At 38.1% G+C, this 13,477-nt stretch overlaps 1 protein-coding gene across 1 annotated transcript; it reads left to right on the forward strand.

Annotated features, from left to right (window-relative positions):
* Window positions 1–4,082, forward strand: LOC107773898 (uncharacterized). The gene is made up of 3 exons (XM_016593357.2): window positions 1–289; window positions 3,137–3,259; window positions 3,612–4,082. The coding sequence occupies exons 1-3, from the start codon at window positions 136–138 to the stop codon at window positions 3,821–3,823; spliced, it is 489 nt and encodes a 162-aa protein (XP_016448843.1). The 5' UTR covers window positions 1–135; the 3' UTR covers window positions 3,824–4,082.
* The last annotated feature ends 9,395 nt before the right edge of the window (window positions 4,083–13,477 follow it).

Raw genomic sequence — 13,477 nt, forward strand, 5'->3', positions numbered from 1 at the left:
CAATTTTCCACCTAATTACGATATCGTTTTGTCGCAATATCATTTTCTTCTTCCAACGCCAAATGCACATACCCTTTTGCGCCTTATACTGTCCAATCTCTCGAGTCTCGAGTCTCAACTCTCAACAACACACAAATGGGTGCAGGGCGTGAAGTGATCATCTCATTGGACAATGTAAGAGACAAGAACATGATGCAACTGAGGAAGATCAACACTGCACTCTTCCCTATTCGTTACAATCATAAATACTACTCCGATGCCCTTGCCTCTGGTGATTTCACTAAGCTAGGTTCGTTTTCATTTCTGGGGTTTTCTGGAATTTCCGAAGTCTATCTCTCTGTTTCGAGGATTAATTTGATAGAGTTGGAGTAAACTTTGACGTGAATGAATCAGTTATGTGAATCCTACTGCCTGGTGTATCTGGAGGTCGAGAATATTCTGATGTTTCTCTTCTTCTTTTTTTAATCTCTATTTGGTGCTGCTTCGGCTGTTGCTTGTGTTCTTGCTAGTCAAGTTTTTTTGTGTGTTTATGTTCAATGCTATTTGAAATCGAATCTCTTTCATTCTTCCTGTAAATAGTGTTAGTGTTTAGTATTTCATATTAGTATTGGATTAGTAGTAGTTGTGGTGATTTGTGTTGGGTGTTTTGAGGGTTGATGTTAATTCAATGTGTTTCTATTGGCACTGGTATTATTTCATGGTTTTATGGATGGTTCTAAGTTGTGTTTATGATTTAAGATATTCATGCTAACATACAATTGAGAGGATAAAATATATATCAGCTTGGAGCTCTTTATATAAGATCCACTCTGGAAGCTAACTTTGCCATGCTTCTCTTACATAGCAAAGAAACTAGCTGATGCACGACATGCACCACAATTCACTCCGCTACATCAAAATGAGGTATTGTGTATATTCTATCAAATTAATCTAATCAGTTCTGTTTTCAAGGGAGAAGTTCAAATGAGTAACTTGAAGTTTTGAACTCTATATTTTAATTTTTCATGCTGTTATTTTGATGCCAGTTTCCAACACTAAGCTTCGGTAACTAGAACCCTCATAAAAAAGCAACGATAAGTGTCCTTGGAAAAGACAGGGTAAGAGTAATATCCATGGTTGGTGCTTATGATGGCAAGTAAGCCAAGGTAAATAGATTCAATGCAGAATTTAGAAGGTAAACCTATTTGGCTCCAGTTTGTCACAAGCACGTTGAAGGTCAGACGTTCAGGGAAATCTTTCTCTTGTATTTTTCCTCTTTTCTGGATTATGTAGTATTTATAAGAATAGGGACACAATCGGAGTCTAATAATAGTAGTAATAGTAATAGCAGGTTTTGAGTCTATGCCCAAAGTAGGAAGTGAAGGAATCAAGAAGCAAATGGAGGACATTCAGGAGACAAAGGATGGGAGAGGAAGATGACAAATGAAGAGAGAATGTTGTGTATCTGGTGCAACAACTCAAGTCTAGCTCCATAAAAGGGAACAAAACTGGGGTTTGTAGTATGGAGCTTTACCCTGCACGAGTTCTAGGTTTAAGTGGTTAGAGGACTCTCCAAGGGACAAAGGATGGGTCAAAAGTGGAAATGGTCCTTCTTTTTGTTGTTGCTCAAAGATGGTCGATTGCTGCAGTCGACTGCCCTATGCCTGACCACTGATTGCTAGACTATCTTTTTGCACTATGTCGAATTCCTATTTTTCCTGAATCCTATTAGAATCCAACTGAAATTTTTGCTTGATTTTGTAGTTTTTCCCTCTGGAATATTTGGATAAACTTATATCTCCAAAAGATTAAGAAAAAAAGGAACCATTTTATTGTGTCATATCTGTTAGGGCACCTGATGCTTGATACATTTGGTTTTGTATGGCTGATACTTTGATCTTTCTCTTCTCCATTTGCTAGATTAGCTTGGGTTGAAATCTGATGTAGTTGTCTATGTCTTTACCACCAAATTGTTGCAATCTCAGAAATCTCAACTTATCCGAATGCATATACAGCTGCAACATCATATTAATATTTTCCAGACATCTGTTCCCCCTTAGTGCAGTGCTCATGACATGCTATGAAATGCCCATCGTGTTTCTTGTTGTTCAAGTAGTGAAGTATAAGAATAAGAAGACCTTATTTTTATTTGAAAAATATTACTCCCTCCATTTCAATTTATGTGAACTTATTTCCTTTTTAGTCGGTGCCAAAAAGATTAATCCCTTTCCATATTTGGAAACTATTTACCTTATGCAATGATTTATAGTCACACAAAATATATGTGCCTCATTTAACACCACAAGTTCAAAAGTTTTCTCTTTTTTTTTTTAAATTCCGTGCCCAGTCAAATAGGTTCACATAAATTGAAACAGAGGGAGTATGTGAATATCTGCTTATGGATTGTACATATTATTTTTTTCCCTTAAATTTCCATGGGTGTTTGGGGGAGCTATCTTGCAATGGACCCTTTAATTCGCTTAAACAGTTTCTTTATAAAGTGGAGAACTTTTACCTTAAAAGTAAGATCTGATGCTCTTGAGCATTGTGTGATTGACTCTCTATTAAAGTTTCCAGTAACTAGGTCTTGTGCAAGCTTTGGTACTATAGTTCACAAAACACGCCCTTTAATGGAGGAATATAAATTAACAAATGACAGTGAGCGTGTTCATTTAACATAAATAAGTACAGTAATAATTGTTGCTTGAAGCATGATCGGCTGTTCATTTGAAACAATGGCAAGTTAAAGATGCAGTTCTTCTCCTCGTTAGGATTATTATAGAATCAAATAACAATGTATGATGACCACTTCCTAAAAAGTTCTTGAAGAACATTGTTTGCTTAAATGAGAGAAATAAAAGAAGCATGTGAAATTATTGGATTACACTTCTTCCTTATGGGTCAATAGAGAAAGTAGTATGGATATTTAGTGATCATACCTCACCTTTTGGAGCAAAGTTCAACTTGATAAATTTTTTCTGCAAGTGGTAGAGATAATGATTTGTCATTTGATTATTGTTTTAATGGGTGGGGGGTGGGGGGGTGTCCCTATAGTATGAGAAGGTGACCTGTTTCCTCTGTCTGGTATCCTCTTTCCTCTGTATAATCTTGGATATTTCAAATATCTGACCTGTTTTGATTATTTTTTTTCCTGCAGCATATTATAGTGACATTTGTGTAGGCTCAGTTGCATGTCGACTTGAGAAGAAGGAAGGTGGAGCTGTTCGTATTTACATAATGACTTTGGGTGTTTTAGCTCCATATCGTGGTCTAGGAATTGGTAAGTGATCAGCTTATCTTGCCCACCTTGTTCAGAGTGAATTTTAACACTAAACTTTCCTCTTTCCCTTTCATGTTTACCACAGAACATTTGTGTATTGATAGAACCCCCATACTTCACTATATCATTTTTCTTAATCCTTTTTTTTAAGTATCAGTATCTTTTCTTTTGGTCTTTGAATTTTCTGTTAAAATGCAGCAGCTAAAATCTGAGATTTATGAAAAGGTATTGAACTATTCTTTCTGAAGATGAGTAGCTGAGTAGCTGCAGAGAATTCAACTGATCTGCACTTTCTCCTGATATGTCTATAATTGAACTCTTATGTATTCATCATGTTTCTCATACTGTGCAGGTACAAAGCTGTTAAATCACGTGCTTGATCTTTGTACAAAGCAGAATATCAAAGAGATTTACTTGCATGTACAGACAAGTAATGAAGATGCCATCAACTTCTACAAGAAATTTGGTTTTGAGGTTACCAATACAGTCCAAAACTATTACACAAACATTACTCCACCAGACTGTTATGTCCTAACCAAGTTTATCTCTCAAACAAAGAAATAATGCGTGGGAGCTGCTCGTTGAGCCTTGGCACAGTTTGAGGTTCTGAACCTTCTGGTTCTACTTTTTGTTGGACTGCCTCTCTTTTTTGTATCATCTTAATGTGCAACAAGTGGTTTAGTTGTTAAAGATATAAGTGACAGTTCATTTAAGGCAGAATTTAGTTATTGTTTGAGTCATGATTGACCCCTTTAATGGTATGTGTATCTCCGCACAAAGCTTCATAGATATATCATGCAAACAGAAGCAGTCGGTTTTTTTCTTTGTAGCTGTACTTAAAATCCTGTTTGATGTATGAGGCAGAAAATTTTCAGCCGAGAGGGAAAGCAGATGGGTAACAGGAGAGATTGTTCCATCATGAAGCACATTTGTTGATTATGCTGTAGTTATACATCTCACAGCATAAATTTCCGCAGCTCTTTGTAGAATTGATACGCAATTTTGTGAATATATAATTTGGCGATGGGTGCTTTAGTGAATATGGCGGACAATTGTCACTGCTGCCTAGGTATTTTTAACATCTTTGACGAGTCAATTGGGCAAATTTATTTGGCCGAAGAGATATCCTTTGGCTGGCATCAGATGTTACATTAGTCATACTGGAAGCTGATCTGGGAAGGGAACGTCGAAGTGACTTTGGAAGAAAAAGTGAAAAGTTAAAAGATAAACAGAAGGACCTCCCAAAGGTTTTACCTTACCTTGCGCGTTTGAGAATAATTAGAAAGTTTCGAAATGTATAGAAGACTCAGTTGATGGGTTCTAATGTTAAGCTGCTTATTCAACCAGGATTCATTATCGAGTTCCACGAGTAGATTACTGAATCTGGATTGCGGATAAAGGAAGGAAGAAGACACATTTTATTAACTGATTTTCCTACCTAAAGGAAATTAAGTTGGATCTTCCCACTTTTGTTTCGTTCTTCTTCTGGACCTTCGCTTGAACGAAAAAAACCCGATCAGCTCGACTTTCACAACTGCCCCCTCGAGCCCTTCTCCTTTACAGTCTGGATTTTTGTGTCGTTTCAATCCTCGTGGTAGATGGGGAAGAAAGGGATGCTGATATGTGACATGACTATGGCTGTTGTCAGTGACTAATAAATGTGCAATAAGTGGTGAAATACTAGTGTTTGATACTTAATCATAGGCAACGTCTATTTGTGATACCGTTCTAGGAAGCTCAAATCTATTCACGGACAAGAATGAAGTTTTGGAATCTCAAAAAGGGCCTTTAAAAAGATGTCAAGCTAAAGAATTGCAAAACAAGGTCATTAGAAGTTGTTAATTGGGATGGGGAGCTCAAGTATAAAGTATATGAGTTGTCTAGGTATTATAATTATTTTATAGTCCAAATTCATGGCCAAGAAGAGGTTGATTAGATCCCAAGAGACATCCTCTAAAGAAGGTCCAAATCAGGCCACTATTGGACCTATTTGGCACCTAAAAATGTGTCCAAACTTGCAACTCAATAAGTCCTACACAAAGTCATATTTTTATAACATAAAAAAGACTTACTTGCTGCACAAGAAAGGTTCAATAGGCGTGATAGAAGTTGGGTACAAGTTGATGCCAAGTTGCTTGCAAGTTACCTTTAACATTTTCAAGATCCTATCCATGATTGGTTTGAGACTTTCAAAATCCTATCATAAATTGGTTTTAACTTATTTCCATATATTTTGATACTAAATTTATTATTTTTTTAGGTAGTTAAGGTTATATTTTTCTTTTCCTAAGATTGTTGAAGTTACTTTACTAATATTTTTTCTTTTCTCAAGGTAGTTGGATTTGTTGTTTAAATTAGTTTAGAAATTTATTTCCCTCTTTTTTAGCTCCTCTCTATATAAAGGGGTGTTTCTTTATTCAAAAAAAAAAACGGCTGAGCTACTAAAAGTCGGTATCTCCTCTCTCCTCTCTCTAGGGTGACATGGTGGCGATTTGAGCATCCATGGCTGCCATCGTCTCTCCCCAGCTCCAAGCTGTGGGAGAGTCCAATCAAAATCCTAGCGAGCACGTCCCTAACAACAAGGTTCAATAATCCTATGCTTCGCAATTGTTTGCAAACCAATCTGCCTCAAACTCGACGAAACTAATTTTAAAACCTGTCCAAATTGTTCACGGAGAACCTACCATACAATTTACAATGGAGGAAAGACACACTTTCGCTGTTGAAGAAGGACTGCATCAAGTAGTCGTGCTGAAGTTATCCCCACGAGCGCTGGAGTTACAGGTTTTAAGAACCCTACTGCCAAAAATTCTAGGTATCAAGGGTCATTGTTTGGTTGGTCATCTAGCCCCCCGTCAAATTCTATTTAGACTAGATCAGTCTGAGGATTTTGACATCGCATTAGCACGAGCAGTGAATTATTTTTCGCATAGTGGCGAAGAACATCAGTATAGGGTATTCCCTTGGACTGTTGGATTCAACCCTAAGGAGGAAACGACAAAGGCTGCAGTTTGGATTTCATTACCAAACTTATCTCCAGAATTATTTGCTCGAAAATCCTTGCTATCAATAGCATCGGCAGTGGGTAAACCAATCGCTATAGACAAAGCGACACAGGTGAAATCTAGACCTAGCACTGCTAGGGTGAAGGTTATTCTTGATCTTGTAGATAAACTGCCAAAGCGTATTCATCTTCAACACGCTGATAATGCATCCGGTAAGGTTGTGGAGGTGTTTCAAGAGGTCATATATGATAATCTTCCAGGTTATTGTACCTTTTGTAAGCGCCAAAGACATGAAGAAGAGGTATGCCGTGTGCTTCTAAAGAAAAAGATCGAGGATGTTGGGAACTATGTTGAAGACATGTCCAGTGTTGAGAAATTAAAAGGAGATGCTAGGGAATATCTTAATGCCAAAAGAGCTGGCCAGCTGGTGGATGATGTTTCAAAAGAAGATAGAAACATTGGTGTGCAACAGTTGAGTTTGCAACCTGATGGAGGACAGCAGAGTGCTACTATGGTTGAAAAGGTTAATGGAGACTTGGTTGTGGCTAATGCTGGGCAAAAGCGAGATGGTGAAAAACATGAAGATATTTCATGTCGTTTGATGATGGCTAAGGCTAATGAAGGTGGTCGCACTGAGAAGGAGAACAGGGCAGAGCATGAGCTGCTACCTATGGACCAGATGACTTGTGTAGAACCTTTAAAAGGGGATGCTAGGGAGTTTTTGAATGAAAAGAGAGCTGGCCAACAAGTGGTAGAACAATCACTTCAAGATCAAAGCGTGGAGCAGCAGAAGATATTGCAAGTGCAAGTATGTAAAAATCAACAAGTTTATACTGTGCCAGGGATGGAAAAAAGGTATTGGTCGTAGCAGAGTCTGGGAAAAACTTTAAGCAGAAAACTACGTTGTTGGAGATCCCAGTTGGTCGAGCTTTGGCTAGCGTAGCGCAAGGATTAGAGGTAAAAAGAACTGGGAAGGCCAAACTATTGTGTGTGGTGTGGTTAGATGTGGAAGTTACAGGAAACTGGAAATCAAGGAAAGCATACTGTAAATGCAGGTTTAGATGTGGTTTCAGCTGTTGAAAATTCTGGGCAGAATCGAGAATGTCCAAATTTGAAGGATGATGCTGCTTTGAAGGCAGCTGTGGAACGTGAGTTCTGCCTAGGCTATACGATGATGTGGGTGCTCGAGGCTCATCTGGACTTCTGAAAGATAGCGCAATAACTGGTAATAGACATGCCGCTCATCAAGGATCAGGTAATATTCATGTGCAAAATTCAGCTGTTGTTACTGGGATTGTTGCAGTCCCAGTTGAAGCAACCTTACGCAGGGATTCAGAGGATTTTCCAGATGATGTGCAGTATGTTAAAGATACCACGATTAATCGTCTTGCACCTGGGCAACTTCACCAGGTTTTACAAGAACCTGCTGCTACAATTAATACAATTCATCCCACACCTAAAGTTGCTGTTTTGAAAGGGTCAAACGTGCCTCATGTAGGGGTACATGATCGAGGAGTTACACTGGTGGATCAAGGAGCTGCTACAGCTTTGGCGAGGATTTACCAGACTGTTGGATCAGCTTTACAAAATCAGACAACTTTAATTTTGGGGGGGGGGGGGGGGTTTGAGAGATCAATCTAATACTGCTGCACTTGAAAATTTTGAAAAACCAGCACTTGTTAAACCTACTGTTGCGCTTGAAGTTGAAAAGCAAGCAGGTTTGAAAGCTACTGATATGCATGTTGAGGGGCAAGGTGCTGAAGGTGCGAACGTTTTGGTTAGTGCAACTAATTCAGGTGTTAAGGCACAGGAATAAGGCTGACAAGTGGGCCGGTCCAGGCCCGGGACCGCGGCCCATGTGGGCTTCTGGGCCTAAACGGTCCTTAACCGGATAAGCCCGTGACCGTGGAGGTGGGCCGGTCTTCTGGGCCGGTCCTTCAAATTGAGCCCGCGAGACCGGGACCGGACCGGTCCTTGGCGGGCCTAAACGATCCCAAACGGTCAGAATTTAAAAAAAATAATCTGACCATTTGAGATTCCAAAAATCTGGTCGTTGGCCTTTAAAAAATAGTTGTAACCCCCAACTTTGTTTTAACCTCAAACGTTTTATAATTACACTTTTTCCCTTTTCTTAACTATAAATACCTCTCATTCTTTCATTTTTCTCACAAAATCATCAACCTCTCTCTAATTTCTTCTATAATTGTTATTTGCTACTATTGCTTACTTTATTGTTACAATTTGTGAAAAAATTATGAAGTTGGTGAATTGAAGTCTTCAACGATAATCAATTTTCAACAAGTTGTTCGTCAATTCGGTAAACTCGTTCCAACTCTTAATTTTTAATATTATAATTTTGTTTGTTTTATTTATTTTCTATTATTTGATTAATTACGATGTCTTCCTTAAAAATTTTGGTAAAAATAAGGAAAAACCCAAGAGTGGCGAATCTAGTGGCAAATCTGTTCCTCCTCCACTTTTCCCGGCTCCCCGACCCAAACCTCGTACCCATCCTACACCTGCTATTCTTGATAGTGATAATAGTTTATTACAATTTACTGAGAGTCAATTTTGCCATAATGTTGGAGTTGGTGAACAATTAGACCATGAATTAATGAATGCTCTTTATTCTAATCCAACTATTGATGAAAATGATGAGGAGGAAAAAGATTTTGATGAAACGCAATCGGATGACGATACACCCACTAATCCTACTCCTGAAGTTAACCCAACTAATGATAATCCAAATGATGCCCCATCTGACCCTCCTGTTACTACCCCTACTTTTTCTAGACAGCGTACCAAACGGACAGAAACATCTATTGTTTGGCCATTTTTACTCAACTAATTTTACAAAATAAGGTTAAGTGTAAAACTTGTGGCAAGGAATTAACTTTTAAATATTTTGGAGGTCGGGGGGAGGGGGGGACTTTGGCTAGACACGTATTGATACACCCTCAAGATAAAGCCAAATATCTTCGTATGAAAGGCTTGGCCGAGGGGACAAGTGTACCTACTCCTGGACAGGCTGACCCTAGTACCGGGTCAAATCAATTTCAACCGGGAATTAACACTGTTACCGGTCGTATTTTATATTATGATCCAAAAAAAGATCGGGAAGAATTGACAAAAATGGTTACTGTTATATGCTTACCCTATAGTTTTCCTTCTAACCCTCACTTTGTGCATTGTATTAGAATATTTTTTAATTCTACTTATAAAGGTTTTCCTCGCACAACCGTAAAGAGCGATATTTATAAATATAAACATGAATATGAACAATATTTGCGCTATTTATTTACTCATATAAATTGTCGTGTTGCTATTACAACTGATATTGATAGAAGTGATAATGATTGTGATTACCTTACTGTTATCAGTCATTGGATTGATGAGGATTGGATAATGCAAAAACGCATTATTGCTTATAGAATAATTAATTTACTTCACACATGGCAGTTTATTACTAGCACAGTTACAGATATTTGTAGATATTTTTGCATTATTTGTAGATTTAGAGAATATTTTAAAAGATGCAATGAATTTGGCCTAAGAGAAAGAAAGGTTCCTAAACCTAGTCCAACTAGATGGAATTACATATATGAAAGTTTAGTTGTTGCATATGAATATAGAAACCCCATAAACTCAACGTTTAATGCTCATGTAAGTGATGATGATGAGTACTTTACAAATGCGGATTGGGCTAATGTTAAAATGCTTGTAGAGTTTTTAGAAAAAATTCATATTGCTACAAATGAATATTCTGGGCAATATTACCCTACTATTTCTAACTGTTTAGTTTATATTGCAGAACTTGCAAATTTGTTTCCTCATTTTTTTAGAGGGTGGAGAAATTTATCAACTTGCTATTGATTCTATGAGAAAAAAGTTTAAAAAATATTTTTTCCCTATTCCCCCTATTTTTGGTGTTGCTGCCTTGTTAAATCCTACTATGAAATTAGGAGGTCCTCAATTTTGGTATGAAACTGTTTATAATGGTTTAGCACTTGAAGAAGAGGAGTTGTCTAAACTTCCGGAAGCAATAGCCTTAATTAAAATAAATACTCAAACTATTTATAATGCTTATCAAGTTGCATTAGATCAGGCTAGACCAAATGTTCCAACTCCTTCTTCTGACTCTCAATCATCTAAAAGAACTGCGGGAGTAAGAGCACTTAGTGCTTGGGCGGATTTCAGGGGTTCTCAAGGTTCTACTACTAGTGATTTTTCACAACTAAATGAGTTTGTATGTTTTTTTTAAAAAGGATTTGAGGAAGTGAATCCCGACGGCTCCTTTAATATTTTGGAATGGTGGAAGGACAAAGAAAAACACTTTCCGATTCTTTCAAGGATGGGCCGAGACATTTTAACTATTCAAGTTTCAATAGTGGCATCGGAGAGCGCTTTCAGTCAAGCAAGACTTCAACTCGGTGATTATAAAGCGTCTATGAGGGAGAGCTTGAAAAAATCAGTACTTTTAAGAGATTGGATCCGTTCGGAAAGAAGAAATTTTGGACTTACTGAATCACAACCAGAGGTAGACGAAGCTTACAAAGAAATGCTAGCTGAACTTGCAGAGGATGCTGCTTCGCGCGAAAGCGGCGATGACCAAGATACTTTTCCGCCACCGCCAACAGAAATTTCTCCGGACCTTGATGGATTTATGAAGTTTGTAAGAGATACCATGTAACTTGTATGAACAAAAATTAGTATGTATTATCTAACTTATATTTTGGCATATCTTGATTAGTTTCTTTTTCTTCTCAATGGTGATATTAACACCTTGTTGTGCTCATTCCATAGGGGGGAGGAAGACTAAGAAAGATATTGTCATATTTTTTAATGCTATAATAAAATTATAACGTATTGCTTTGAATATCTCTTTACAATATTTTTGTCTTTAAATTTGAATTAAAAAATTTAGGTCACATATAATTTACAAGGAATTGCCTTAGATATTTTTTATTACCATCTTTTTTTCTCTAACTTCTACAAATTTAAAAAAAAAAAATATTCGCTGGGCCCACTTAGGCCCGGGACCAGCCTACTTAGCCCGGGACCATTAGTTCATGGGTCCCGTCCTAGGCCGGTTCCTACAAAAAGACCACGAAGCCCGGGACCACGAAGCCCGTTTAATTTGGGACCGACCCACTTAGGATCGGCCCACGTAGCCCGTTTAGGTCCGGGACCGGCCCACTTGTCAGCCTTACAAAGGAACAAGCTGGGCAGTCGCAAAAGATTTGCAGACGATAAAGCAAAAGATAGAGCCTGGTCGCATGTCAATCGATCACCTAGAACAAGAAAGTCTCCAGGTGTTAAACAATCACAATTTGAGGATCCAGCAGCTGCTGCTACGTACGTACATAGTAACAATCAGTATGATGTCTTGATAATGGACGATCAGATTTCAAATGCTAATAGGGAGAAGAAATCACATCCAAAGCAGGGGCTACTGGTGTTGGTTGAGAACGAACATAATATGTCCAGTAACTCTGTCACGCCTAATATCAATATCACTGCTATTGGAGCTCATATTCTGGATAATTTGAACCCTTTAAATGCATTACCTGGGATCCCTCCTGCTGCAAATAAAGGGTTATCTATATGAGGGGTGACTGCCAGGCAGATTGTTGGGGTTGGAATGAATACCTCACACCATGAGGTACCTTCAAATGATATGTTTGATCGATCTATACAACCTTCACATAATCAGGACACATTGTCCATGATGTCATATGCAACAAAAAATCCAAAAGGAGGGAATGACCACGCAAGCGATGAACATGAAGACGAGATGAGTGAAGACGAGTCAAGTGAGGAACCTGACCAGAAGTTAAACAAGCTAGAGGAGGCAGTTATCTCTATGCGTAAACCTGGGCTGACCAAGTAGAAGAAGATAAAGAAGGTGAAGAAAATTATGTTGATGATTCCCAGGAGCTAAACACTCAAGAAACTGGTTCATCAACACGACAAGGTGGTAAAGCAAATGATGGGGCAGTAGATGTGCTTGAGCAGGTTGCTAATCCATCTCCTAGAGTGTAAAGAAAGACAAAGCTAAGTCCTAATGCTGCTGTCTTTGTTCCTACTGGACAGCAACTATCAGGTACGGTTTCTAAGCTTAATTTAATCCCAAAATCCATTTGACATGTTGCTACTACAAGTGGAGTGGCTGCACAATATAACTCGACTCCTACAAATATCCTCCAAGCTCTTGTATCTCATGATATAAACACTTTAAAAGCTCTTGACAATCCGAGGAACGACAAAGGAGCTCTAGTGCCCGGCAACAATCCTATTGACTTTTTGGGGTGGATATGAGTCGAGATTGGTATGAAGAAGGGGAAGAGGAAGAACTAATGGATGCATGCTTTAAAAATGTAGCTAGGGAGGGAGATCTTTCACCTAGACATATGAGAAGTGGATCAAACAAAAACAAAAAGAAGGCACATGAAAGGCAACATAGTTAGGATGGCAAAGCAACACAAGAGGTTGTCATTAGGAAACCACCAATGAGAACTGCAAAGTAAAAGGCGAGTGTCCCTAATACCTCCACAAGGTCAAATAAAACAAAAAAGAAATGAAGTTTGAAGAATATTTGAAGACATTGGAAGAAGAAGCTAATGAGCTACAAATTGAAGAGTGCACAAGGTTGAAGAAAGAGGGGCAAGACTCAATTTTTTACCTTGTTTTATTTTATCATTTTTAAGTATCATCATTTGTAATATCATCACAAAGTTTGTTATAAACTCTGTGATGATCATAGAGTACTTAGTTCTTTTCAATTCGTATTTTCTTCATGCTTGCTAGTAGATGAGGTTTTTATGTCTCAATAGGATTGTAAGGTAAGGTCTAGCACAATATGTGTGTTATATTCCTATGCCTTTGGGAAGATCCAAGCGGCTATGAGATTATATGCCCTCGTGAGACTTCTGCCAGCAGCTACACCATGATCCTCTACATGAGGCTGCCATCTTAAGGCAATGGAGGCGCAGAAGAGTGATAATATAGTCAAGGCATAGAGGCAACACTATTAGTTAGCCCCCTTCCTTGTTCTTTTCCGTTGTGGTTTCTTTTTTATTTTATTTTATTATTAATAAAATAGCTACTAGGTATGCGTAGTATAATTTGCCCAAAAAAATAAAGGTGGTAAGATTAAACTCTTTCGAAATCTTAGATCACTTCTAGGTATTCAAGAAAGGATCGGGTTTCACAA

Source organism: Nicotiana tabacum, chromosome 23 (genome assembly GCF_000715075.1).
Source record: "Nicotiana tabacum cultivar K326 chromosome 23, ASM71507v2, whole genome shotgun sequence".
In the NCBI taxonomy this organism is placed as follows: domain Eukaryota; kingdom Viridiplantae; phylum Streptophyta; class Magnoliopsida; order Solanales; family Solanaceae; genus Nicotiana; species Nicotiana tabacum.

Bases quoted from the DNA above. Each gene is read 5' to 3' on its own strand.
- LOC107773898 (XM_016593357.2), top strand. From the start codon at position 136: ATGGGTGCAGGGCGTGAAGTGATCATCTCATTGGACAATGTAAGAGAC. The intron at 290-3,136 runs GTTCGTTTTCAT...TTTTTCCTGCAG, and splicing joins TGGTGATTTCACTAAGCTAG to CATATTATAGTGACATTTGT. The intron at 3,260-3,611 runs GTAAGTGATCAG...CATACTGTGCAG, and splicing joins ATATCGTGGTCTAGGAATTG to GTACAAAGCTGTTAAATCAC.